Genomic DNA, 24,256 nt, shown 5'->3' on the forward strand with positions numbered 1-24,256 from the left:
TCTGGCGGAGTGAAGGATGGCGCGCTCTCCAGCGCCCAAAAGGATCGAAGCCTCGGCGCTTCTGGACTCAGATTCACCGCCAAACACCCCCCAGGTGGACACGACAAACTGACTCTGTGAAGGATGGAAAAGGTGAGGTAAGTCAACAGAGCTACAGCAAATATCCTTCAGAGGCATACACTATCAGCAACACATTCAGGTCTGAATTTAAGCTTTATGTAAATGAGCAGCTTCTCACAACAGGTGGAGGATCATCAGTCCGTACGCCACGGCAGTGAGAAGCAAACTGCACAATTCTCATCAATGTTCAAATATACTGCGTAACAGAATGCCAAATTACTATTAACAATCATTCAGACAATAATCACCTCTGATGTGTGCTGACAGCATGTGTCCCTCACCCGTCCTCCTTCACAGGCACGATGTGTCAAACCCTGGTGCGGTCCTCAGCGTCTCACAAACGAACGTCACAAGGTCAAGTTCCCGGCAGTTCTGCTTGAATCACTCATGGCTTAAATGCAGAACGCCATCTCATTATCTGCTTCAGCGGAAAGTCTTTAAGTTTGCACGTGAGCATCATCCACAGGTGCTGCAAATCATGCTGATGAGGGTGAAGGACTCTTCTGCCAGCACCTTCTCCACAGACAAAAACCAGTTTGCATACCACCTGGAGAGCAAAGAAAAGAAAACAACACAAAAACATCCAGCCAAATCCCCCCAACACACAACAGTACCCCCCCATCAATGGGAAGCCTCCCGGCGACCGAACAGACCAGGCCCGAGAACAACACCTCCCTCCGGGGTCCATGACAGAAAGCAGACGGCAGGACAGGGCACCGCGGCTGGAAGGCCGGCTGGCATCAACAAAAACCCCAAAAAAGTCCCATATACAACCCAACATAGAAGAAAAACACAAAACCCACCCAAACCCTCCCCAAGGGACCGTCCCATCCAACCCCGGGAAAAACTCCCAAATGCAATAACCCAACACAGCCCCAACAACACAATACAAACATAAATTCACAAAGAAAAATAACAAACAACCCCCCCCCAGAACGATATGCAGAGCCCACCCCCCCAGAAGACCTTTACCGCCAGTTCCAGGAGAGACAACCAAAACCGGAATCCCACAGAGGTCCCCAGGTTTACACGGAGGAACAGGGCCCCCCAGAGGACCGTACCATCAACCCCAGGAGGCACTCTCCCCACAACCCAGGAACCCCAGAACTGGCCACACTTGGTTAATCGGCCCCACAATCAATTCCCCCCCAGAGGACCGTCCCATCAACCCTGGAGGTGGAACCTGGAAGGAAACATAACACAAAAATCCAACCCCCGGCGGACTTCTTTAAAACACCCCGGGGGCAAAATAAAACAACTGTCAAACCCTGTTACCCCCACCCCAGCACCCCGAAAGACCCCAGATTACTCCCAGAGCCTATCGTTAGCCCAATTTTGGCGAACGGCACAAAACTACTAGGCTGGGGAAGGAAACAGGAAAAACTAACCCGGTCCCAGCCCCGAAGCACAGCGGAAAACCGGAAAGACGTCCGGTGCCCCAACCCGACCATACCACCAGCCTATCGGGAGGGGTGGAACTACCGAAATGGCGAACGGCAACAGATCGGCCCACCACTCCAACTGAGGTATGTTCCCGCTGCACCACACCCCGGTAACACCAATGACGAACGGTCAAAGGCCCACCGGGGCTGGAGAGGAACCGGGCCCTAACCAAACCCAAAAAACACCCCTGACAACCCCCCCCCCTAGGTGCAGAGGTCTTCTGAGAAACGCTCAGCGTGACCAACCTGCACCACCCCACAACCCAAAAGACAAACGGTCTTAGGGCAAGTGAGGTTGGGGTTAGGGAAGCAGGGAAATAAAAAACAACAAAACAAAACGACCCAGTCCTCAAACAAAAATTACCTAACTTCAAATAATGATTACCTGAGTCCAGCCGAGCTCCGAACTGCCAGTCGTTCACTCCACCAGAACCGCCTCTAAATCCCCAAACAATTTATAACCCCTTACAAAAAAACAAAACAGCCCAAATAAATTTTTTTTTTTTTTTTTTTTTCCATTATTATGCCTGTCCAAGAACACCTGGAGATACGTCATTGTTATCTTTCTTGACGCTTATGTGACCGGGGAAATATGGCGGCTTCAGCTCGTCCGAGCTGTATGGGCTCATCCTCAAGAGGAGCCAGAGGTCCCGTCGGAGGAGTCTCAGTGGGGCGAAGAAGAGGCAGCCCTGATCTGTGTCGGGGAAAGCCCCGAGATGAAAAGACCCGCTCTGATGTCCGCCCTCTCTCGCGTCCACGCTCCTTTATCCGATTATCTAGACGAATAGCCAAAGATATTAGCTCATCTAAATCTTTTGGTTCGTCACGGACTGCTAGCTCGTCTTTTAATAAATCGTTCAAACCATTTACAAACACTCCACTCAAAGCTGCGGCATTCCAACCGGACTGAGCAGAAAAAATTCGGAAATCCACGGAATAATCCGCCGCACTCCGCCTCCCCTGCCTGAGATTCAGCAACCGTTGGGCAACGGTATTTGTTTTCACCGGAAGGTCAAAAACCAAGCGGAACTCCCGGGAGAAATCCTTAAAGGATCCTAACAATGGAGAGTTATTACTCCACAACGCAGTGACCCAAGCTAAGGCGTCACCTCGGAGCAAATTTGTCACATATGAGACACGGCCACCACCAGAAGAGAAGGAAGCCGGTCGCCGAGCAAAAACCAGAGAACATTGCATCAAAAACGGAGCACAGGCGTCAACGTTTCCCGCATAAGGCTCCGGATGACAAATGATTGGCTCGGAAGCTGAATCTCTGGGTGACGGAGTTATCTGCACCGGTATCGATGATGCCGCAGCTGGAGCAGCAGGAAGCGGAACGGCTTGCGCTGCAAACTCCGTAACGCGGGCATCTGTTTGTTTAATTTGGTTTGCGAGATGCTGTAATTGCTCCCATATTTTCTCCAAGTGTTCTTGAACTCTTTCAGCAAATGGAACCGCTTCTGCCGCTGGGTCCATTTTGGGATGGCCGGGAGCTACTGTTATGTGCAGACGCAGGTTGAGGAGCGGACCAACGTCTGACCGAACCCAGCGCTAAATAACCAGAAAGCGGTTCCACAAACAAAACGATTTTATTTCCCCTCCAGTGCAATAATTAGTGTACAACATAAATATTTGGTTTGTCTGGCGGAGTGAAGGACGGCGGAAGGACATAGGTCTTAATCCAACATCACGTAAACTGTTGCCAAGTGTTCACCATTATATGCATGGTGAACCTTGCTCCGTCATACATCAATTCCTTCAGTTTGTATTTTATTTTGAGTTGCTAAATAATTGCTTTTGCTCATTAAGCTAGTTTGTTAGCAGGATAGCTCAGAAAGGCCTCAACTGATTAGAGCAGCATTTGACAAGAGCTAGACCCTTGATTCAAGGAACAGTTGATTAGATAGCTAGGCAGATGTGGGTCATTGTAACTGCTGCTCTGGGGGTTAGTAAGGTTAGACCTTACTTGTGTAAAGTGCCTTGAGGCAACTCTGTTGTGATTTGGTGCTATATAAATGAAAATAAATTGAAATTGCAATTGCAAAAAAAACAAAAAACAAAACAAAAAAAACATCCACTAAAAATGTCTCATAAATCGATTGAGGGTGGAATGAAAAGAACAAGCTCTGTAAATCAATATTTTTTTCCTCATTATGTTCAGTTTATTTTTTTTAGCATTTAATGAAAGTGTTTTTCAAAGATTGAAGTTACTTGAGAAAAGGTTTTGTATTTATTTCTATTTATTGCAGTTTTGCAGATAAATGTTCTATGTGAGATATGTAGTAATAATACAGCTAAGGGTAGAGTCATGACTGCCATCCCTGTGCTTTGTCATTTCAGAGGCATTTATATTGAAATTATGAGGAAAAAATTACAGTCCATGCTTCAAATTATAATGTATACTTTTTAGGCCATGCGATCCAGCCCTACAATGAGCTCGCATTTGTAATAATAAACTATCTATAAATGCTGCATGTTAAGTCCTCTCTGGAAAAAGAGCTACATTTATTGGTCTTTTGCAAGTGCCCATAGGAGCATCATAGATGAAATAAAGTGCCTAAGTTACACTAAACATTTTACTCCTGTAGTCATGGAGGTCTGGGGGTCACTGATCAGCCCTGTTAGCTTTGTCTTCTCTGCAGATTTGAGCAAGGGCCACAGTTTGGATTTTGCATGCTTCAGGATCCTTGGGTACTTGGTGGAATAACTTTGTGTCAAAGTTACTTAGAGAGACTTTGGGAACATCAGCAGTGACATTTTGGCCACATGATGCATTTTGTCTGTGCATGATCTGGCACACAGGTGCCCCAGTGTTGATGACCTCAGCAGCTGGAGAACGCCAAAGGGATGCCCATGTTTCACCTAGCAGTGGAGGGTATGTGGCTACTTGCAGGAAGTGGGCATGGGCTTGTCTGTCTGAGTGCTTGCAATCGAGAACTTAAGATGGTTCTACGGTGTGGTGGATGGGGCAGTGTGCAGCACCCACACACTCTCAGACCTGACTTGACCTGATGCTTGTGGTGGTTAGCATTACAGTTGATACACTGAAACAGCAAATAGGACAGTCTTCTCACAGGCTGTAAATAGATAGTTTAAATATTTTGTCTTTTAAATTGTGAAAGAGTTGTCATGAGCCTCCACCAGGGGGCAGTGTACCATCCCAAAGCGCAAAACTTCATTTGCACAAACTGCTTTTTCTTATAATGCCATAAAATAATGGAATAATCTTCCAAACGAACTAAAACATCAGACAAGCTATATCACTTTCACAGCAGAGTTTAAACAGTGGCTAGGGAACAACCAAACCTGCCAGCACTAATATTATTGTGTAGAAGTGGTTATTTGTTGTTTATGTCCTGATATAAAATGATAGATATATTAGGTAGGTCATTATGTATTTTTTTTTTTAAAGATAAGGACTTGTCTGTAATTGCAATCATTGTTGAAATGTGTAATTTATATTGTATATGTGTGAAAGTTGGAGCGGTTGTGGGAGTGTGTGTGTCTGACAGTGTCAGACTGTATTTGTGGTATTGTTTGATTGAGTATTCTTTCACTGTATTTTATTATGTAATGGGGACTGCAGATGGAAACTAGCTATTTAGCTATAATCTGGTACAGATCATCTTTGTTTTTATGAGCTTAATGTCTCTGTACATTGTCCCTTTTCAAAAAAGGCTAAGATAAGATACAACTTCAACTTTGTATTGTCCCAAAAGAAATTTGGTGTGAACAGATATTACAGAAACAGCAGGCAGTGGTAAACAGCAGTGTTTTCAATATGAGCAACATGGGTGAAATTTGTATTGTGTCCGAGAGCCCTGTTGAACCGATAAACCTAGAGATGTTTTTGTAGCTCTTAAGCTTTAAATACTTGTAACCAAATTGTTGTCTAGCTATGTGCAGAATTTTAAGCCTTTTAGTTAATTTTATTAGGGATGTCCTGCTCAGTTTTTTTTTGTGCCCTAATCCCGATTTGAGTCATTTAATATTGCATAGCTTCCGATACTGAGACCCGATCCGATACTTGTAGTCTCCTAGACATTACACTTGCACAGAGCAGCATGTAAGCCCTTTAAAGTCCATCCATTGTATATATTTGTCACTTTAACAGCTCTGCTATGCATTAAGAAAAAAGTTTAAATCAAGCTGCTTCTTAATGTTTGTATTTATTTATTTATTTAAAAAGTTAAGTAAACAGATTTTTATATCTCATCAATTCCACTTAGTGCAACTAAGTAGTGAAACTAGGACATTCAGAGTAATACTTATTGAATGACAATTTGGTTGGTTAAAAATGCATTCATTCTTCTTCTTCTTATTATTATTATTTTGTTGTATGTAAAAAAAAAAATTAGAGCTGGGCAGCGCTTAAAAATTTTAATCGCATGATTTCCACGATTGCAAAATCCAAAAATGAATTCAGAAGTAGTGCATAGTACATTTTTATTTTATATGTTCTGCCATATGAACGAAAGTGCCATAATGTTTGTTCTGCAAACACTTAACAGCATTTTGTTAATGCAGTTGCAGTTAACTGGGTTCTCAGCAGAATTTTTTCTCAGTGTAATGGGATGGAAAAATCACCTTTAAAAGCTGGGGGTTTGGGGATGCTTAGGTGTGTCTCTCCACCCAAGGCCTTCTTTGTTAGTCTAAATAAATATACAAAAATTTGAAGTCCAGATGGAAGAAGAGAACATTTCTGTGTTTCAAAATGTGAGGAAAGTGTTTCCAAAAACGCCACCAATTTGAGGTTAAAGCTGCAGAGGAGACCTTCATCTGGTTAAATGTGCTGAGAGCCCAGCTCACCTGGCGTCTCTGCAAACTAACACCTGCTGCTACGCTTATAAATAACACAAAGGCCCTTTAAACAGTAACTATTTTATTATTTGAAAAAAATAAATGTTCAAGGGTCATTATCATGATAATCAAGAAATCATCTCACCTGAAACAACAACAACAGATGAGTTATGGTTGTAATTTACAGACAAACATCAAAGGTTTCTAAAGAATTTTTTTTTTTTTACTTAAAACTATTTTAATGACATGTTATTTAATAATAAAAAAAGGATTTTCTTGAATAAACTGCTGGGTATAAATGAGCAGTTCTGATGTTTCTGACGCACATCTACACTATTCTGTGTTTTGGCCTAATGCCTTGTTTCTTTTGGCTTTAAGGTTGTAACAAAGATTAATTAAAAAACTATGGCTTTCCTTCGCACAATTTGGTGCTCAAAATGCAGACAATAGTGTTTCAGAGGGTTATACATTTAAAAATCTTCCAGGGGAAGCTGGCCCCAGTCTCCCCTATCCTGCAGCGCTTGATCGCAGCTAGCTGCAAGGAGAACTTTAGTGGCTGTAGGAGAAGTTTTCATCCAGCGCTCGGTGCGCGGTTTGGTGCAAGGAGAACTTTAGCGGCTGTAGGAGAACTTTTCATCCAGCGCTTGGTGCGCGGTTTTGCTGCAAGGAGAACTTAAGTGCCTGTGGGAGAACTTTTCATCCAGCGCTCGGTGCACGGTTTGCTGCACTACTACTTTTTTTACTAATAGCCCAATTTCATAGCCTTAAGAGTGTGCATATCATGAATGCTTGGTCTTGTTGGATTTGTGAGAATCTACTGAATCTACTGATACCTTGTTTCCCATGTAACAATAAGAAATATACTCAAAACCTGGATTAATCTTTTTAGTCACATAGCACTACTATTATTCTGAACACTACTGTATGACGTGGAGAACTGTTGCTTTCTAGTTTCTGTATGAAAAAGAATGGACATGCTGATGGTGTTGCTCGCAGTGTGAATACATTTGATCCCTGGTATACTCAAGCTCCTGACTGTACTTTATAACTTCATATGAGGATAACTGGAGATCAAAACAGTATCAAAAATACATTATTATTCCTCATAATAATGCAAGATTTTTTTTTTTATAAACCTTCAAGGATTTTATCAAAACCCCTCACAGCAGTGATCTTAGTTAATGTTTTACATCTCAACATTCCAGGCTGCATTCCTTTCAGGATGGCAGTGAAATTTTTATAATGTTATTAACCATCGCAGTTTAAAAGTTTAGAAGCATCAGAATAAAATCTGGCATAAATATCTGTGAGCTGCTCACGGCAGTCTTTCTGTAAGGTTGGTGGCCTGGAGTGTAAACATTAAATTCTTGGCTCCTTTCAGTCTTAAGGGGACCTATTCCAGAAAACAGCATGAAGCAGTTAGCCAGAAACCGATGGAAGTTTTGGCCTCAGTCTCTTCAGTTAGTGCAACACTGCAAGCATATTGTATGAATATTATATTCTACACTATAAAAAGAGAGAGTTAACTGTACTTCTGATTAACTGTGCAGTCCTGTTTTCTCTTTGCTTAATGTAACTCACCATGTTCTCATGGTGGAGCGCTCATCTCTTTTTTTTTCCAGTTTTATGTGAATTTATGAAATCTTTTCCATATGTTTTCCTATCCTCATTATTCACTGTGTTTTCACCACCGTGTTGTTTGCCTGTTGTTGTCTGTAGTTGCAAGTTGTCCAAGCTGACATTTCTATCATCGAGAGCGACGCTGTCGTTCACCCGACCAACTCGTCCCTCTATACAGGTGGTGAAGTAGGTAAAGGAACCATTGACACCACCAAGACCTTAACTGCCTGTCTGTTTGCTTTGTGCTTAATCCAAACAGTTCAGTTGTCCAAACTGTTTTGCAGTCTGGACAAACGTCACAGTGGCTTTGCTGTTCTGCATTTAAAGGATTTATTTAGACAACACACTAAAGCGTGCTTCTTTTTTGTTTGTCTATTTTCACCTATGGAATCCTGGTCATCTTGTGAACCAGCCACACACAGAATAAGTATAGGCATCACAAATAGAAATGAACTTACAAAGACCTTAATTGGTTAAAAAGGCATTTTTAGAATAACAATTTAAAAAACAAGGAGTTGTTTGAGAATTTTAAAGTATGATGCCAAGTATTTTGACACAAACAAGGTTTCCCTTTAAGTATAATTAATTAAATTGGTTAAAGGATCTACTAAATCTGGAGTTCATGATCTGAAGTTGGGCGCTCACTAAAGGTCGATGCAATATGAATGCGTATTTTGCCACAATAGCAAAGAAACTCAAGTCCCATTGCAACATTTGAGTAGCACCTGCATTTGGAACGTGCATCTTGCTGAGGTGAAACCACAATGCAGCTTTTTGAGCATGTTCAAAACTTCTGCGATGCAGTTGGTTAATCCATTATTACATCATAACACGCATTACTGTTTTGCACTCAACATAATTACTAAATGTGTATGTATTAATGCCAGGAAATAAAGAACATGGATGAGGTCACATGCTGTGAAGGAAGCATTACTTTCAAGTTGCAGTTTCCCATTTCTAGCACTATATCCTGTGTTTATGCATGGTCTAAGTATAACAAAAAGTTGGTTAATTCATCACTTTGCTTAGAAATGATCTTATGCACAACATTTAAGTACAAAGCCCTGTGTGTGAACAGTTGATAAATGAGACCCCTGCTGCTGGCAACAAAATCTATTTTGTGGTCAATAAATGTATTTTTATGTTTATTCTTACCCATAAAATCACCCAATAATGAAATCTATCATCCAGGTTGTTAATTTCTATCTCAGTTCTCTGTTTTGTGTACTTGACAATTAGACACAGCAGAGGCGCTTGTGCGTAGGAAGTGATTAAACATGGGAAATAATTATATCCTTTAAACAAACAGCAGCATGTTGAGTGCTGAATAATACCTGGCCTTGCTAGATATTTATTTGTCTCTATATACACTCAACAAAAATATAAACGCAACACTTTTGGTTTTGCTCCCATTTTGTATGAGATGAACTCAAAGATCTAAAACTTTTTCCACATACACAATATCACCATTTCCCTCAAATATTGTTCACAAACCAGTCTAAATCTGTGATAGTGAGCACTTCTCCTTTGCTGAGATAATCCATCCCACCTCACAGGTGTGCCATATCAAGATGCTGATTAGACACCATGATTAGTGCACAGGTGTGCCTTAGACTGTCCACAATAAAAGGCCACTCTGAAAGGTGCAGTTTTGTTTTATTGGGGGGGGGATACCAGTCAGTATCTGGTGTGACCACCATTTGCCTCATGCAGTGCAACACATCTCCTTCGCATAGAGTTGATCAGGTTGTCAATTGTGGCCTGTGGAATGTTGGTCCACTCCTCTTCAATGGCTGTGCGAAGTTGCTGGATATTGGCAGGAACTAGTACACGCTGTCGTATACGCCGGTCCAGAGCATCCCAAACATGCTCAATGGGTGACATGTCCAGTGAGTATGCCGGCCATGCAAGAACTGGGACATTTTCAGCTTCCAAGAATTGTGTATACAGATCCTTGCAACATGGGGCCGTGCATTATCCTGCTGCAGCAACATGAGGTGATGTTCTTGGATGTATGGCACAACAATGGGCCTCAGGATCTCGTCACGGTATCTCTGTGCATTCAAAATGCCATCAATAAAATGCACCTGTGTTCTTCATCCATAACAGACGCCTGTCCATACCATAATCCCACCGCCACCATGGGCCACTCGATCCACAACATTGACATCAGAAAACCGCTCACCCAAACGACGCCACACACTCTGTCTGCCATCTGCCCTGAACAGTGTGAACCGGGATTCATCCGTGAAGAGAACACCTCTCCAACTTGCCAAAAGCCAGCGAATGTGAGCATTTGCCCACTCAAGTCGGTTACGACGACGAACTGGAGTCAGGCCGAGACCCCGATGAGGACGACGAGCATGCAGATGAGCTTCCCTGAGACGGTTTCTGACAGTTTGTGCAGAAATTCTTTGGTTATGCAAACCGATTGTTTCAGCAGCTGTCCGAGTGGCTGGTCTCAGACGATCTTGGAGGTGAACATGCTGGATGTGGAGGTCCTGGGCTGGTGTGGTTACACGTGGTCTGCGGTTGTGAGGCTGGTTGGATGTACTGCCAAATTCTCTGAAACGACTTTGGAGACAGCTTATGGTAGAGAAATGAACATTCAATACACGAGCAACAGCTCTGGTTGACATTCCTGCTGTCAGCATGCCAATTGCACGCTCCATCAAATCTTGCGACATCTGTGGCATTGTGCTGTGTGATAAAACTGCACCTTTTAGAGTGGCCTTTTATTGTGGGCAGTCTAAGGCACACCTGTGCACTAATCATGGTGTCTAATCAGCATCTTGATATGGCACACCTGTGAGGTGGGATGGATTATCTCAGCAAAGGAGAAGTGCTCACTATCACAGATTTAGACTGGTTTGTGAACAATATTTGAGCGAAATGGTGATATTGTGTATGTGGAAAAAGTTTTAGATCTTTGAGTTCATCTCATACAAAATGGGAGCAAAACCAAAAGTGTTGCATTTATATTTTTGTTGAGTGTAGGAGAACCTGTGCAACACTGCACAGCTTGTTCTTTTTAGAGGCGCACAGTAATGTTTCTTCTGAAATATGTTTCTGTCTTATGTTCTTGCAGTACAGTACTGCGTAATGCTGATGAGGCGCAACCACATTGTATCATTGTGTAGAGTCTAGCCTAAGACTTTGCTAAATTTTGTCTGTCTGCAGACATTTTTACTGTACCCTGAGGTACATTTATCATTTATTATTATTGTTATGTCTTTTTTATTTTTCTTACATCCACAAAAGAATCTGGGTTTGTGCTCATGTCTTTTCTTTTGCAAAAATACATTCCAGATTACAGTCAGTTTATTTTCAATTTATTAATTTATATAGCGCCAACTCACGACAAAGTTGCCTCAAGGCGCTTCACACAATTCACAACAACACAAATTAATCTGAAATCAAAATTAAAAGCAAGAAAAGCACAATAAAAAGATAAAACACAGTAGAATAAAAATAAATTACAAGCAAACACAAACAGATCAAATTAATGATAAGACAGTCTAAAAAAGTGGGTCTTATATAAGATATAAGGCAATCTTCCAAGGCTTTTATATGGGCAAGATTACAAGCAGTTACTGGCATGTACAATTGAGTATCATCAACATAACAATGAAAGGCAATCCCGTAATGCCACAGAATATGGCCAAGGGGCGCAATGTAAAGTGAGAAAAGCAAGGGGCCTAACACAGACCCCTGTAGAACCCCAAATTTCATTTTACCAAGGCCAGAAGTAGTGTTATTATACACAACACAATAAGAACGACTGGACAAGTATGACGTCAGCCAAGCAAGAACACTTCCAGTAATCCCAAAGTAATTTTCCAGCCTATCAAGTAAAACACAATGGTCCACAGTATCAGACACAGCACTAAGATCCAAGAGCACTAAAACCATTGTGGTGTCCGAATCCATTGCACACAGAAAATCATTCACCACTCTGGTAAGCGCTGTCTCTGTGGAGTGATGTTTTCTGAAAGCAGACTGAAGTGGCTCAAAAAGATCATTCTCAGTAAGATGGTCTACAAGCTGGGAGGTCATGTGATGGCGGCGAGGTGAAAGCAGCGTTTCGGTACACATGGCTACATTTCTTCTAATATCCTGACAATCCATTCAGCTACCTCCCGGTTTTTTCTGGATAACACGGCTTATGTCCTTGGAAACATTTTGGCCACGATCTTTTGACGATATGGGGAAACCTAGGATGGCAAAAGATGCAAACAATGCACCCTCGCGGGATGACTCAACTCAACATGGCGAAGGGCCTTCTCACCCCGATGCTAGCACAGCTGATGCTAACCTCGACCCTGCCATGGCCAAGGCCTTTGAGATTATGACTGCAAACATAACTAAAGTAATTGACGATAAGCTTGGTCCATTCTCGGAAACTGTTCGTCAGCATTCCGATGATATTAAAGCCGCAAACACACGGCTTGATGAGGTGGAGGCTAGGATATTAGCCCCTGAAGATACAGTGTTGACATATGAAGTGAGGATTGGAGCTTTGGAGAGGCAAGTCTGTGTTTTGTCTGAGAAGGCAGATATGGCCGAAAACTACAGCAGACGTCTGAATATTAGACTGGTTGGTCTGGCTGAAGGCACTGAGATGAGTCAGCTGGTTAATTTCCTGGAGTCCTGGCTACCCCAGTTTCTCAACATACCAATAGATACAGGATGGATTCGGCTGGAGAGAGCTCACCGGGCACCTGGGCCAGACCCACCAGCTGGAAACCGTCCCCGGTCGTTGCTGTTACGCTTCCATGTATTTCAAGATAAACAACGAGTGATGGAGGCAGCGCGCAGGGCGAGCCAGCGCGGCGCTCTTGTTTTCAACGGGTCTCGTCTTTTCTTCTATAATGATTTCGCCGCATCCATCGTGAAGAAGTGAAACGCATTTGATGTGGTCAAACGTAAGCTACGAGAGCGAGGAATATCCTACAGTATGTACTTTCCAGCCACGTTACAAGTCTCTCATAACACGAAGAAGAAATGTACGTCCCCGGAGGAGGTTGTTGCATTCCTAAACTCTCTGACTGATGGATAAAAGTATTTATGTGCCGTATAGTCTGTGTTTAGGTTTTATATAGTGATTGTCTACATTCCATTGCTTAAGCCATGTGACGTAGCTAGCTACATTTGTAAACAACACTATATTCTGCTTGAGATTAATGGTAAGTTATGATAGTGTTATCCCCATTATGTTAGGGAAAGACCCCACTATCTCTTGTTTGTTTATTGTTTTTGTTCTATGGTTCATTTGTGTTTGTTCTTGTTATTTGATTGTTGCTTAGTTGTGGGACATTTTTCATCTGGTTCATTTAGTATTTGACATTTTTTTATCTTCCTATTTTTGACATGGGTGTTATGTCAATATTGGTACTTTTTATTTTTTTATTTATGAACAGGTCAAATATAAATGTAAAATTTTGTTCTTGGAATGTGAGGGGCTTACAGAAATCTGCCAAGAGAGCAGCGGTTTATTCTTTTCTAAAGAGGGAGGATATCTCTATTGCATTTCTTCAAGAAACTAATTTTGAAAATAAGGATACAGCTATATTTTGTAAAAGCTGGGTTGGTCAGATTTTTGCTACTTCTTATTCTTCTTACTCTAGAGGGGCCGCTATTTTAGTCAGCAAAAAATTACCTTTCACTACTTCAGATTGTATAAAAGATCATTTAGGACGCTTTGTAAGGGTCACAGAGACACTTTTTGGCCAGAGTATTTCACTTTTAAATTTATATTGTCCTCCTGGATATTCACCTGACATTCTTTCAAAAGTTTTTTTAGACTTTGTAACGCCGACATCTGATCATTTAATAATTGCTGGTGATTTTAATTGCATTCTTGATCCCTACATTGATAGGCTCCCAGCGAATGGGTTGTCTCTGTCCAAACAGGCCAAGATGCTTTTCTCTTTAAGTCAAAATATGGGTTACTCTGATGTTTGGAGATGCTTACATCCTACAGACTTGGAGTTTACATTCTTTTCTTCCCCTCATAAAAGTTATTCTAGACTTGATTACTTTTTTGTTCCTTCTGTAAATATTGGTCAAGTTGTGGCATGCTCTATCGGAAATATTATACTTTCTGATCATGCTCCTGTATTTATGACTTACAATATCGCCAATAAGTTTCCCATGTTCAAATTTTGGAGATTTCCCTCTTTTTTTCTGAAAGATGACCGTTTTATTTCTTATCTAACTTCCGAATTAAAGATTTTCTTGGACATTAATTCCAAGTCTACTGAAAACCCCTCAATTCTTTGGGAGACCTGTAAGGCCTACTGTAGGGGACTCATTATTTCATTTATGGCATCCAGGAAGCAAAGAAATGAACATATTAACCATCTCCAATATAGATTGGCTGATATGGAGAAGAGACATATATCTTCTCCTAGCCCTTTCCTATTACAAGAAATTTTAGCTTCAAGGGCTGCACTGAATACTCTGTTAATTGAAAAAGCAGAATACTCTCTGAAACTTGCAAAGCAAAAGCTCTATGAATCTGGAGATAAACCTGGTAAATACCTTGCAAGTCTTGTTAACCCCTTAACGCCCATCGTCGCATATCTCGTCGCTTCAATCTCTGACTCAAATATGCAACTTACCAAATTTACCTGTATGCCTGTTGTCGCAAATTTGCAACATACCATCATTATTATTATAACATTATAACATAAAGTCATTACCAGAATACCCAATATTACTATCTAGTTTTTGTGCAAAAGTGAAATTAATAATCTCAACATTATTTACCATCTACTTAAAGGCAAAAACATACACAAAACATTTTTTTATATACAGCTATATAAATTCGGGCGTTAAGGGGTTAAAAAGCGATCAGCAGCTCAGATTATTGTCTCTGTCAGCGGTTTAGATGGGTCTAGGTATTTAGATACAAAATCTATTAATGCAGAATTTGCTTCTTTTTATTCAAATTTGTATCTGTTTGAGCAACCTCACAATGCGTGAGATCTCATGCATTCTTTTTTTTCGGATATTACACTTCCACAGATCACTGAGGCCCAGAAACAGAGTCTGAATGCCCCAATTACAAGAGAGGAAGCTCTTGCAGCACTGAAATCTATGCCGTCAGGGAAAGCCCCAGGGCCAGATGGATATGGTTATGGCTATTATAAAACATTTGCTGATACTATTATAGATCCCTTATTAACCATGTTGGACCATTCATTCACAACAGGTATCCTTCCTCCTTCTTTAAGAGAGGCAAACATCTCTCTTATTCTTAAGAAGAGTAAAGACCCTGAAAAATGTACTTCCTACAGACCCATTTCTTTACTTAATTCAGATTTAAAACTACTTTCTAAAATTTTGGCATTACATTTGGAAAAGGTGCTTCCTGATGTTGTTTGTGAAGATCACACTGGGTTTATCAAAGGATGTCACTCCTGTGATAATATGAGACGTCTACTTAATATCATTCAACTATTCAGAGGCTCTACTGACCCAGCTTTAGTGATTTCTTTAGATGTTGAAAAAGCGTTTGATCGTGTAGAATGGTCATATTTATTTTTTGTCCTCACTAGGTTTGGCTTGAGTAATAATTTTCTTCATTGGATTCAGATTCTGTATAATTCCCCGTCATTACAAATGGTTTAAAATCTAATAGTTTTTGTTGTGAAAGTGTCGTGTCATGGACCCACAACAGGGGGCGTTAATGAACGGACAATGGATAAGCCAAAAAGTAACAATTTAATGTTGTGAATCACACAACGATGTACAGACAATAACAATATGGTGGACTGTCAATCATACACCAGGTGACGTGTGGGCAGGCTCGACGATAGAAGACGCCTGGCGAGAGAAAAGCCGGATCCACACAGCTTCCACCGCCAACGGAGCTGAACAACACCGGAGCCGCCAAGCCCTGCGCCCCAGGTGGCCGCTGTCTTCAGCAGTCAGACCCGGTACTGCTGGCAGAGAATAGAGACAGTCCAGATGAGTGTGAGGTCGCACACTCAGTAATCCCACAGTCTGTATTCAGTAAAGGAGGGAGAACCTCCACCTCCAATCACACACTCGTGCAGCTCCTGTCTAACCACTTATCTGGTTGGAGTGTAAAGCAAAGCCGTCGCTGATCACACCAAATGCCAATCCCACAGATAAGGCAAACACCACAGGATAACGGCTGCAAAAGAAGTTCAGACTATTACACAATGTTTTTGACCAGGCTTGTCCGGGTGCCGCCGGTAGAAGTCGGCCAGGAGGGCCGGGTCCAGGATGAAGCTTCTCTTCACCCAGGAGCGTTCTTCGGGTCCATAACCCTCCCAGTCCACCAAATACTGGAACCCCCGGCCCTTCCGACGGACATCCAGGAGCCGGCGCACGGTCCAAGCCGGCTCCCCGTCGATGATCCGGGCAGGAGGCGGCGCCGGTCCGGGGGTACAGAGGGGTGAAACGTGGTGTGGTTTGATGCGTAACACATGGAAAACCGGGTGGATCCGCAGTGAAGCTGGCAGCTTCAGCTTCACTGCGGCTGGACTGAGGATCTTGAGTATGGGGAAAGGTCCAATGTATCTGTCCTTCAACTTCTGGGATTCCACTTGCAGGGGAATGTCCTTTGTGGAAAGCCAAACCTCCTGCCCAGGCTGATACGCAGGGGCCGGGGCACGCCGGCGGTCTGCATGGTTCTTGGCCCTCGTCCGGGCTTTGAGCAGGGCAGAGCAGGTGGTACGCCACACCCGACGGCACCTTCTCAGATGGGCCTGGACCGAGGGCACCCCGACCTCTCCCTCCACTAGCGGGAACAATGGGGGCTGGTACCCCAAACACACTTCAAACGGGGAGAGGCCGGTGGCAGACGAGACTTGGCTGTTATGAGCGTACTCGATCCAGGCCAGATGGTCACTCCAGGCCGTCGGGTGCGCGGAGGTCACGCAGCGGAGGGCCTGCTCCAGTTCCTGGTTAGTCCGCTCTGCCTGCCCGTTCGTCTGGGGGTGGTACCCAGACGAGAGACTGACAGTGGCCCCCAGTTCCCTACAGAAACTCTGCCAGACCTGGGAGGAGAACTGAGAACCACGATCCGAGACAATGTCTGCTGGAATCCCATGCAGACGCACGACGTGGTGGACCAGGAGGTCTGCAGTCTCCTGGGCCGTCGGGAGCTTCGGGAGGGCCACAAAGTGGGCCGCCTTGGAGAACCGGTCCACTATCGTTAAGATGATGGTGTTTCCCTGGGACGGCGGGAGGCCCGTGACAAAGTCCAGGCCGATATGAGACCAGGGGCGACGAGGCACAGGCAGAGGCTGGAGGAGGCCTTGGGCCTTTTGGTGGTCGGCTTTGCCCCTGGCACAGGTGGTGCAGGCCTGGACATACTCCCGGACGTCAGCTTCCATAGACGCCCACCAGAAGCGCTGCCGGACCACTGCCACGGTCCTTCGCACCCCTGGGTGACAGGAGAGCTTGGAACCGTGACAGAAGTCAAGGACCGCAGCCCTGGCCTCTGGTGGGACGTACAGTTTGTTCTTCGGACCTGTCCCCGGGTCCGGGCTCCTTGTCAGGGCCTCCCGGACGGTCTTCTCCACGTCCCAGGTAAGGGCGGCCACGACAGTGGACTCGGGGATGATGGTTTCAGGGGGGTCTGACAGCTCGGTCTTGACCTCCTCTTCGTGCACCCGGGACAGGGCGTCAGATCGTTGGTTCTTTGTCCCGGGGCGGTAGGTGATCCGGAAGTCAAAACGCCCGAAGAACAGCGACCAGCGGGCTTGCCTGGGGTTCAGACGCTTCGCGGTCCGGATGTACTCCAGGTTCCGATGGTCCGTGAAAACCGTAAATGGTACCAATGCTCCCTCCAACAGGTGTCTCCACTCCTCAAGAGCCTCCTTCACCGCAAGAAGTTCCCGATTGCCGACGTCATAGTTCCATTCAGCTGGGGTCAACCTGCGGGAAAAGTAGGCACATGGATGGAGAACCTTGTCGGACTCCCCGCTCTGGGACAGCACGGCTCCTATCCCTGAGTCAGAGGCATCCACTTCAACAACAAACTGGCGCTTGGGATCGGGCTGCACCAGAACCGGTGCAGTCGAGAACCGGCGTTTCAACTCCCTAAACGCGGCTTCGCACCGATCCGACCAGGTGAAGGGGACTTTTGTGGAGGTCAGGGCTGTCAGGGGGCTAACTACCTGACTGTAGCCCTTGATGAACCTCCGGTAGAAATTTGCAAAACCGAGGAACTGTTGTAGTTTCCTACGGTTCGTTGGTTGGGGCCAATCTCTCACCGCCGCAACCTTGGCCGGATCAGGGGCGACGGAGTTGGAGGAGATGATGAACCCCAAGAAGGACAAAGAAGTGCGGTGGAACTCACACTTCTCGCCCTTCACAAACAGCCGGTTCTCCAACAACCGCTGTAGGACCTGACGTACATGCTTGACATGGGTCTCAGGATCCGGAGAAAAGATGAGTATATCGTCTAGATATACGAAGACAAACCGATGCAGGAAGTCCCGCAAGACGTCATTAACCAATGCTTGGAACGTCGCGGGCGCATTGGTGAGGCCGAACGGCATGACCAGGTACTCAAAGTGACCTAACGGGGTGTTAAATGCCGTCTTCCACTCATCTCCCTCCCGGATCCGAACCAGGTGATAAGCATTCCTAAGATCCAATTTCGTGAAAATTTGGGCTCCATGCAGGGGCGTGAACACTGAATCCAACAGAGGTAACGGATATCGGTTGCGAACCGTGATCTCGTTCAGCCCTCTGTAATCAATGCATGGACGGAGTCCACCGTCCTTCTTGCCCACAAAAAAGAAACCAGCACCCATCGGGGAGGTGGAGTTCCGGATCAACCCGGCAGCTAACGAGTCCCGGATGTAGGTCTCCATTGATTCGCGTTCCAGACGTGAGAGGTTGTACAGCCTGCTGGACGGGTACTCAGCACCCGGTATCAAATCAATGGCACAATCGTATGGACGGTGCAGGGGCAGCGTGAGTGCCAGATCCTTGCTGAAGACGTCAGCAAGGTCGTGGTACTCGGCCGGCACTGCCGTCAGATTGGGGGGGACTGAAACCTCCTCCTTAGCAGTCACACCGGGTGGAACCGAGGATCCTAAACACTCCCGGTGGCAGGTTTCGCTCCACTGAACCACAACCCCAGACAGCCAATCAATCCGGGGATTGTGTTTTAACACCCATGGAAAACCCAAAATCACTCGGGAGGTAGAAGGTGTTACATAAAACACAATCTCCTCCCTGTGATTCCCAGACACCACCAATGTCACTGGCTGTGTCTGGTGTGTGATTAGTGGAAGAAGGGTGCCATCTAGCGCCCGCACCGACAATGGTGACGGTAAGGCCACTAGAGGGAGCCCAACCTCCTTTGCCCATCTGCTATCCAGCAGATTCCCCTCCGACCCCGTGTCCACCAGTGCTGGAGCGTGAAGGGTTAGATCCCCACTCAGGATCGTGACTGTGATTCGTGCAGATCCTCGGGGTTTCCCCACGTGGGTGTTGTGACCCACCCTTAGCCCAGTCTCTAAGGACGAGTGCTGTTGTTTTGACCGTTTGGGGCATTCTCTCTGTATGTGCTCGGTAGAGCTGCAGAGAAAACACTCTCCACGGATCAGCCTCCTTTGTCTCTGATCTGATCGTTTTTTGGCCCTGCTTGTTTCCATAGCAACATCAGCAGGGGGAGCTGTTGTCACGTGGAGAGCCCTGGCAGTGGAGCATGGGGAAGTCGGCTTCCTTTCGGACCCGGGAGGAAGAGGGACGGCTTGTGCCTGGCCCCGCCCCTCGTCTCGTTCCCGTCGGTGTTCCGTTAATCGGTTGTCTAACCGTATAACTAGGTCGATAAGCCCATCTAAATCCCGCGGCTCGTCCTTCGCCACCATGTGCTCCTTAAGGACCAGAGACAGTCCGGTCCGGTCTCGCCTCTATGAGGGTGGTCGAACACCTGTCGGAACTCCCTCACAAACTCAGTATAAACCGTTAGGAGCCGTGAGTTCTGCTCCCAAAGCGCCGTAGCCCAGGCGCGTGCCTCTCCTCGAAGCAAATTGATCACATAAGCCACCCGGCTGGCGTCTGCTGCGTACATGACGGACGCTGTGAAAAGACGAGCGAGCACTGCATCAAGAAGTCCGCGCACGTCTCCACACAGCCTCCGTACGGCTCCGGAGGACTTATGTATGCTTCAGGGGAAGGTGGGGGGGTTCGTTGAACGACCAGCGGAATGTCTGTTTCTGGCACGCGGTCAGCAGGAGGAGGTGCTGCAGCAGCGCCCTGAGCACGCGCTTCCACCTGGGCGGTGAGAGCCTCCATCCTACGATTGAGAACACTGCTCTGCTCGGTAATTAAATCCAACCGAGCGGTAAAGGCGGTTAAGATGTGCTGCAGCTCACTCAACACGCCTCCTACTGGCGCCTGTGCACCTCGCTCTTCCATTGGCTGTTCAAGCGATGGTTGACGCCCCTCGGGATCCATGACGCTGGCCGAGAAATCCTGTTGTGAAAGTGTCGTGTCACGGACCCACAACAGGGGGCGTTAATGAACGGACAATGGATAAGCCAAAAAGTAACAATTTAATTTTGTGAATCACACAACGATGTACAGACAATAACAATATGGTGGACTGTCAATCATACACCAGGTGACGTGTGGGCAGGCTCGACGATAGAAGACGCCTGGCGAGAGAAAAGCCGGATCCACACAGCTTCCACCGCCAACGGAGCTGAATAACACCGGAGCCGCCAAGCCCTGCGCCCCAGGTGGCCGCTGTCTTCAGCAGTCAGACCCGGTACTGCTGGCAGAGAACAGAGACAGTCCAGATGAGTGTGAGGTCGCACACTCAGTAATCCCACAGTCTGTATTCAGTAAAGGAGGGAGAACCTCCACCTCCAATCACACACTCGTGCAGCTCCTGTCTAACCACTTATCTGGTTGGAGTGTGAAGCGAAGCCGTCGCTGATCACACCAAACGCCAATCCCACAGATAAGGCAAACACCACAGGATAACGGCTGCAAAAGAAGTTCAGACTATTACACAATGTTTTTGTTCAGCAGAGAAAATTACCTGATTTCTCGGCGGGGAGGTGGAGTTGCAGTCCGGCCTTTATGGAAGGTGGTGATGAGTAGTGGATGAGTGACAGCTGGTACGGATGATGAGTGACAGCTGTCACTCCTGGTCGCTCCGACGCCCTCTCGTGCTTGAAGCCCGCACTTCAAGCAGGGTGCCATCTTGTGGTGGTGGGCCAGCAGTACCTCCTCTTCAGCGGCCCACACAACAGTTTTCCTCTTTTCAGATGAAACAGGCAGGGCGATCCTTTAAGTCCTCTGCTTTTCAATCTGGCCATTGAGCCATTAGCACAAGCAATCAGACAGAATAAATTAATTTCAGGCATCTCTGTGAGTGACAGGGAACACAAAATCTCACGCTACGCAGATGATCTGCTGATTTTTATGTCTAATCCTCAGCTTTCTATTTTGAATCTAATTGACACCATAGCTTTGTTTAGTGAGTTTTCAGGTTTATCATCAGTTCAATTGTCATTTTCCTTTCTGCTGGTCACCGTCTGGATTTGTTTACCTGGGTATAACTATAACACCATTATTTGATTTGTTATATAAAGCTAATTACCCATGTCTCCTGGATGCCATAAAAGCAGATTTAGATAGGTGGGCTCCTCTACCCGTATCTTGGCTTGGCAGGATTTCCCTTATTAAAATGTATATTTTACCCAGGTTACTTTACCCTATGCAGATGATACCTCTATTATTAACGAAAAAGGTAATTAAATTGCTTGAAGGTTGGCTGAGCTCTTTTATCTGGAGTAAAAGAAAACCTAGATTAAAAATGTCTAAACTCCAAAAACCATGTTCAGATGGGGGTCTTGATATGCCTAGCTTTAGACATTATCAGTTAGCAGTGCACTTGCGTGCAATTATACATTGGTTTAAGAATATTCCCACCTCAGTATGGATTGATGTTGAATCTTCTCAGTGTAGTTGCCCTCTCTGGAATCTCCTTTTTATAAACAGTCCTATCAGAAATATGTGTATTAATCCCATTTCATGAAATACTGTTAAAGCTTGGAAAATGGTCCGCAAAATAGAGGGTAGCCATGAGCGTACCTCTCCTCTCACTCCAATTTTGGATAATCCTGATTTTTTACCAGGCTGTAGGGATCTGGGTTTCAAATTTTGGATTGAGAAAGGCATCACAAAACTAGGGGACCTTTTTGAGAATCAATGCTTATTGTCTTTTAATCAAGCCCAGCTAAAATTTGGACTACACAGATCAGATTTTTTCAGATACTTGCAAGTTAGACATTTTATCACTCGCGACACACTATTAAATAATGAGATGTCTACTGTTGAGAATGCAGTACTTCTTCATGGTGGTAAAAAAATCTGTATCTGTATTTTACAAAGCTATACTTTCCACTATTCCCGCTACTTCAGTTTTGGTAAAAATGGCATGGGAAAGGGATATGGGCATTTTGATAGATCCTGAACTCTGGTGTGAAATATAGAAAAAGGCTGCTAGAATTTACATCTGTAATCGAACCAAGTCAATTCAATTTAGAATCTTGCATTGGATACATGTTACACCTCTTTTGAAAAATAGGATGGAGTCATCCTTCTCTTCACTTTGTTGGAAATGTAAGACCGAAATTGGTGATTATTTTCATTGTATGTGGTCTTGTTCGAAGATACAAAATTATTGGTTTGATGTTGCTAAGGACTTGTATTTTTAAAATAGCCATACCCTTAGATCCCAAGTATTTTCTGCTCGGTCTCTCATATCCACATATAAATTCCAAGGGTAATCGACTATTCGGTCTTTTGACTTTTATTGCAAGAAAGAACATTTGACATTTCTGGATCAAGGACTTTGCTCCCACAAAGAGGTCATGGCACAATTTAATCTTAGAATGCATCCCGAGTGAATATATTTCGTGCATGCTCAGTGGTTCTTCAGATACATTTTATTCTACCTGGATCCCATAATTAAAATTTATTGGTCCAGACTTGGCCTCTCTTATCATGAAAGGTTTATCCTCTCATTATTAGATGGTTTGTCATTGGACATAGTACATTCTGTTTACACTGTATTGCTGAAGTCCCACTTGTTTTGTCTGAGCAACTGTGTTTGTTGTTTGTTTAAAATGAAAAAAAAAAAAAAAGATGGTCTACAAGCTGCCGTGAGACCACTTTTTCCAGAATTTTAGAACAGAATGACAGATTTGATATCGGCCTGTAATTACTCAATACACCAGGGTCAAGACCAGATTTCTTAAGCAATGGTTTAATCACTGCAGATTTAAAACACCCAGGCACAGAACCAGAGCTTAATGAAAGATTAACAATTTCCAGCACAGTCAGCTGAAGAACAGGCCACAGGTCCTTAAATAATTTTGTTGGTATAGGATCAAATAGGCAGGTTGTGCTTTTTGTAGACGTCACGAGCTTTGCTAGCACGTCTAGTGAAATAGTATCAAATTCTGTAAATCTAGGTGTCACGTCATTATTAACACCCACCTCCACAGCAGGGTGCAGAGACTGAGCCAAAGCATGTTTAGATATGCTCAATCTAATGTCTTCTATTTTCTTCTCAAAGTATTCCAAGAAGTCTTGAGCTACAAACGGAGAAGGACTAACAGGTGACCGACCATGGATAACAAATGCTACAGTATCAAACAAAAATTTTGAGTTGTGCTTATTTTTATTGATCAAATCCGAATAGTAAGCCCGCTTTGTAGTCCATAGTGCATGCTTATACTCAGCAACTGCATCATGCCATTCAGAGTGGAACACCTCTAATTTAGAGCTACGCCACTTCCGTTCCAGACCTGTAGCCTTCTGCCTGAGGTCCCGCAAGTAACCATTAAACCAAGGCAACTGCACTTTGGGAAGGCAAGGCCTTAATAAAGGAGGCATAATCTCATCAAGTGTAGTTTTGAGTACCAAATTCAAACCATCCACCAGACTGTCCACTGATTGAGCATTCTGCAAAGTTGAAGCTAAAAGACAAGGCAATCTGGCTTCAGGTTCAGTCCTAGTTGAAGGTTTAATGCGTCGCCGCAGTAATAGGCCAGGTTGTTGCTCCACTAAACGCAGTAATGTAAATGTAAACTTAATAAGTGAATGGTCAGAGACCACCGATACAAGGGGCAGTATACCAATATTCATGACAGCAATACCACATACCAAAACCAAATCCAGGGTATTACCACTAATATGTGTTGAGCCCTGAATACACTGCTGAAATCCCAATGCATCTACAATCTCCATAAATGATTTAC

General features: G+C 44.5%; 1 protein-coding gene across 2 annotated transcripts in view; it reads left to right on the top strand.

The window, feature by feature from the left end:
- LOC117517034 (core histone macro-H2A.1) overlaps positions 1-24,256 on the top strand; it is a 100,252-nt gene that overhangs the window by 45,653 nt on the left and 30,343 nt on the right. The window contains exon 6 of one of the 2 annotated variants that reach the window (XM_034177944.1): positions 8,082-8,172. The exons of the other annotated variant lie outside the window; for it this stretch is intronic. Within the exon in view, the coding sequence (XP_034033835.1) occupies positions 8,082-8,172 (91 nt within the window). The remainder of the gene's footprint in view (positions 1-8,081; positions 8,173-24,256) is intronic. 2 annotated transcript variants of the gene reach the window in all.

The sequence above is a fragment of the Thalassophryne amazonica genome, chromosome 9 (assembly GCF_902500255.1).
Source record: "Thalassophryne amazonica chromosome 9, fThaAma1.1, whole genome shotgun sequence".
In the NCBI taxonomy this organism is placed as follows: Eukaryota; Metazoa; Chordata; class Actinopteri; order Batrachoidiformes; family Batrachoididae; genus Thalassophryne; species Thalassophryne amazonica.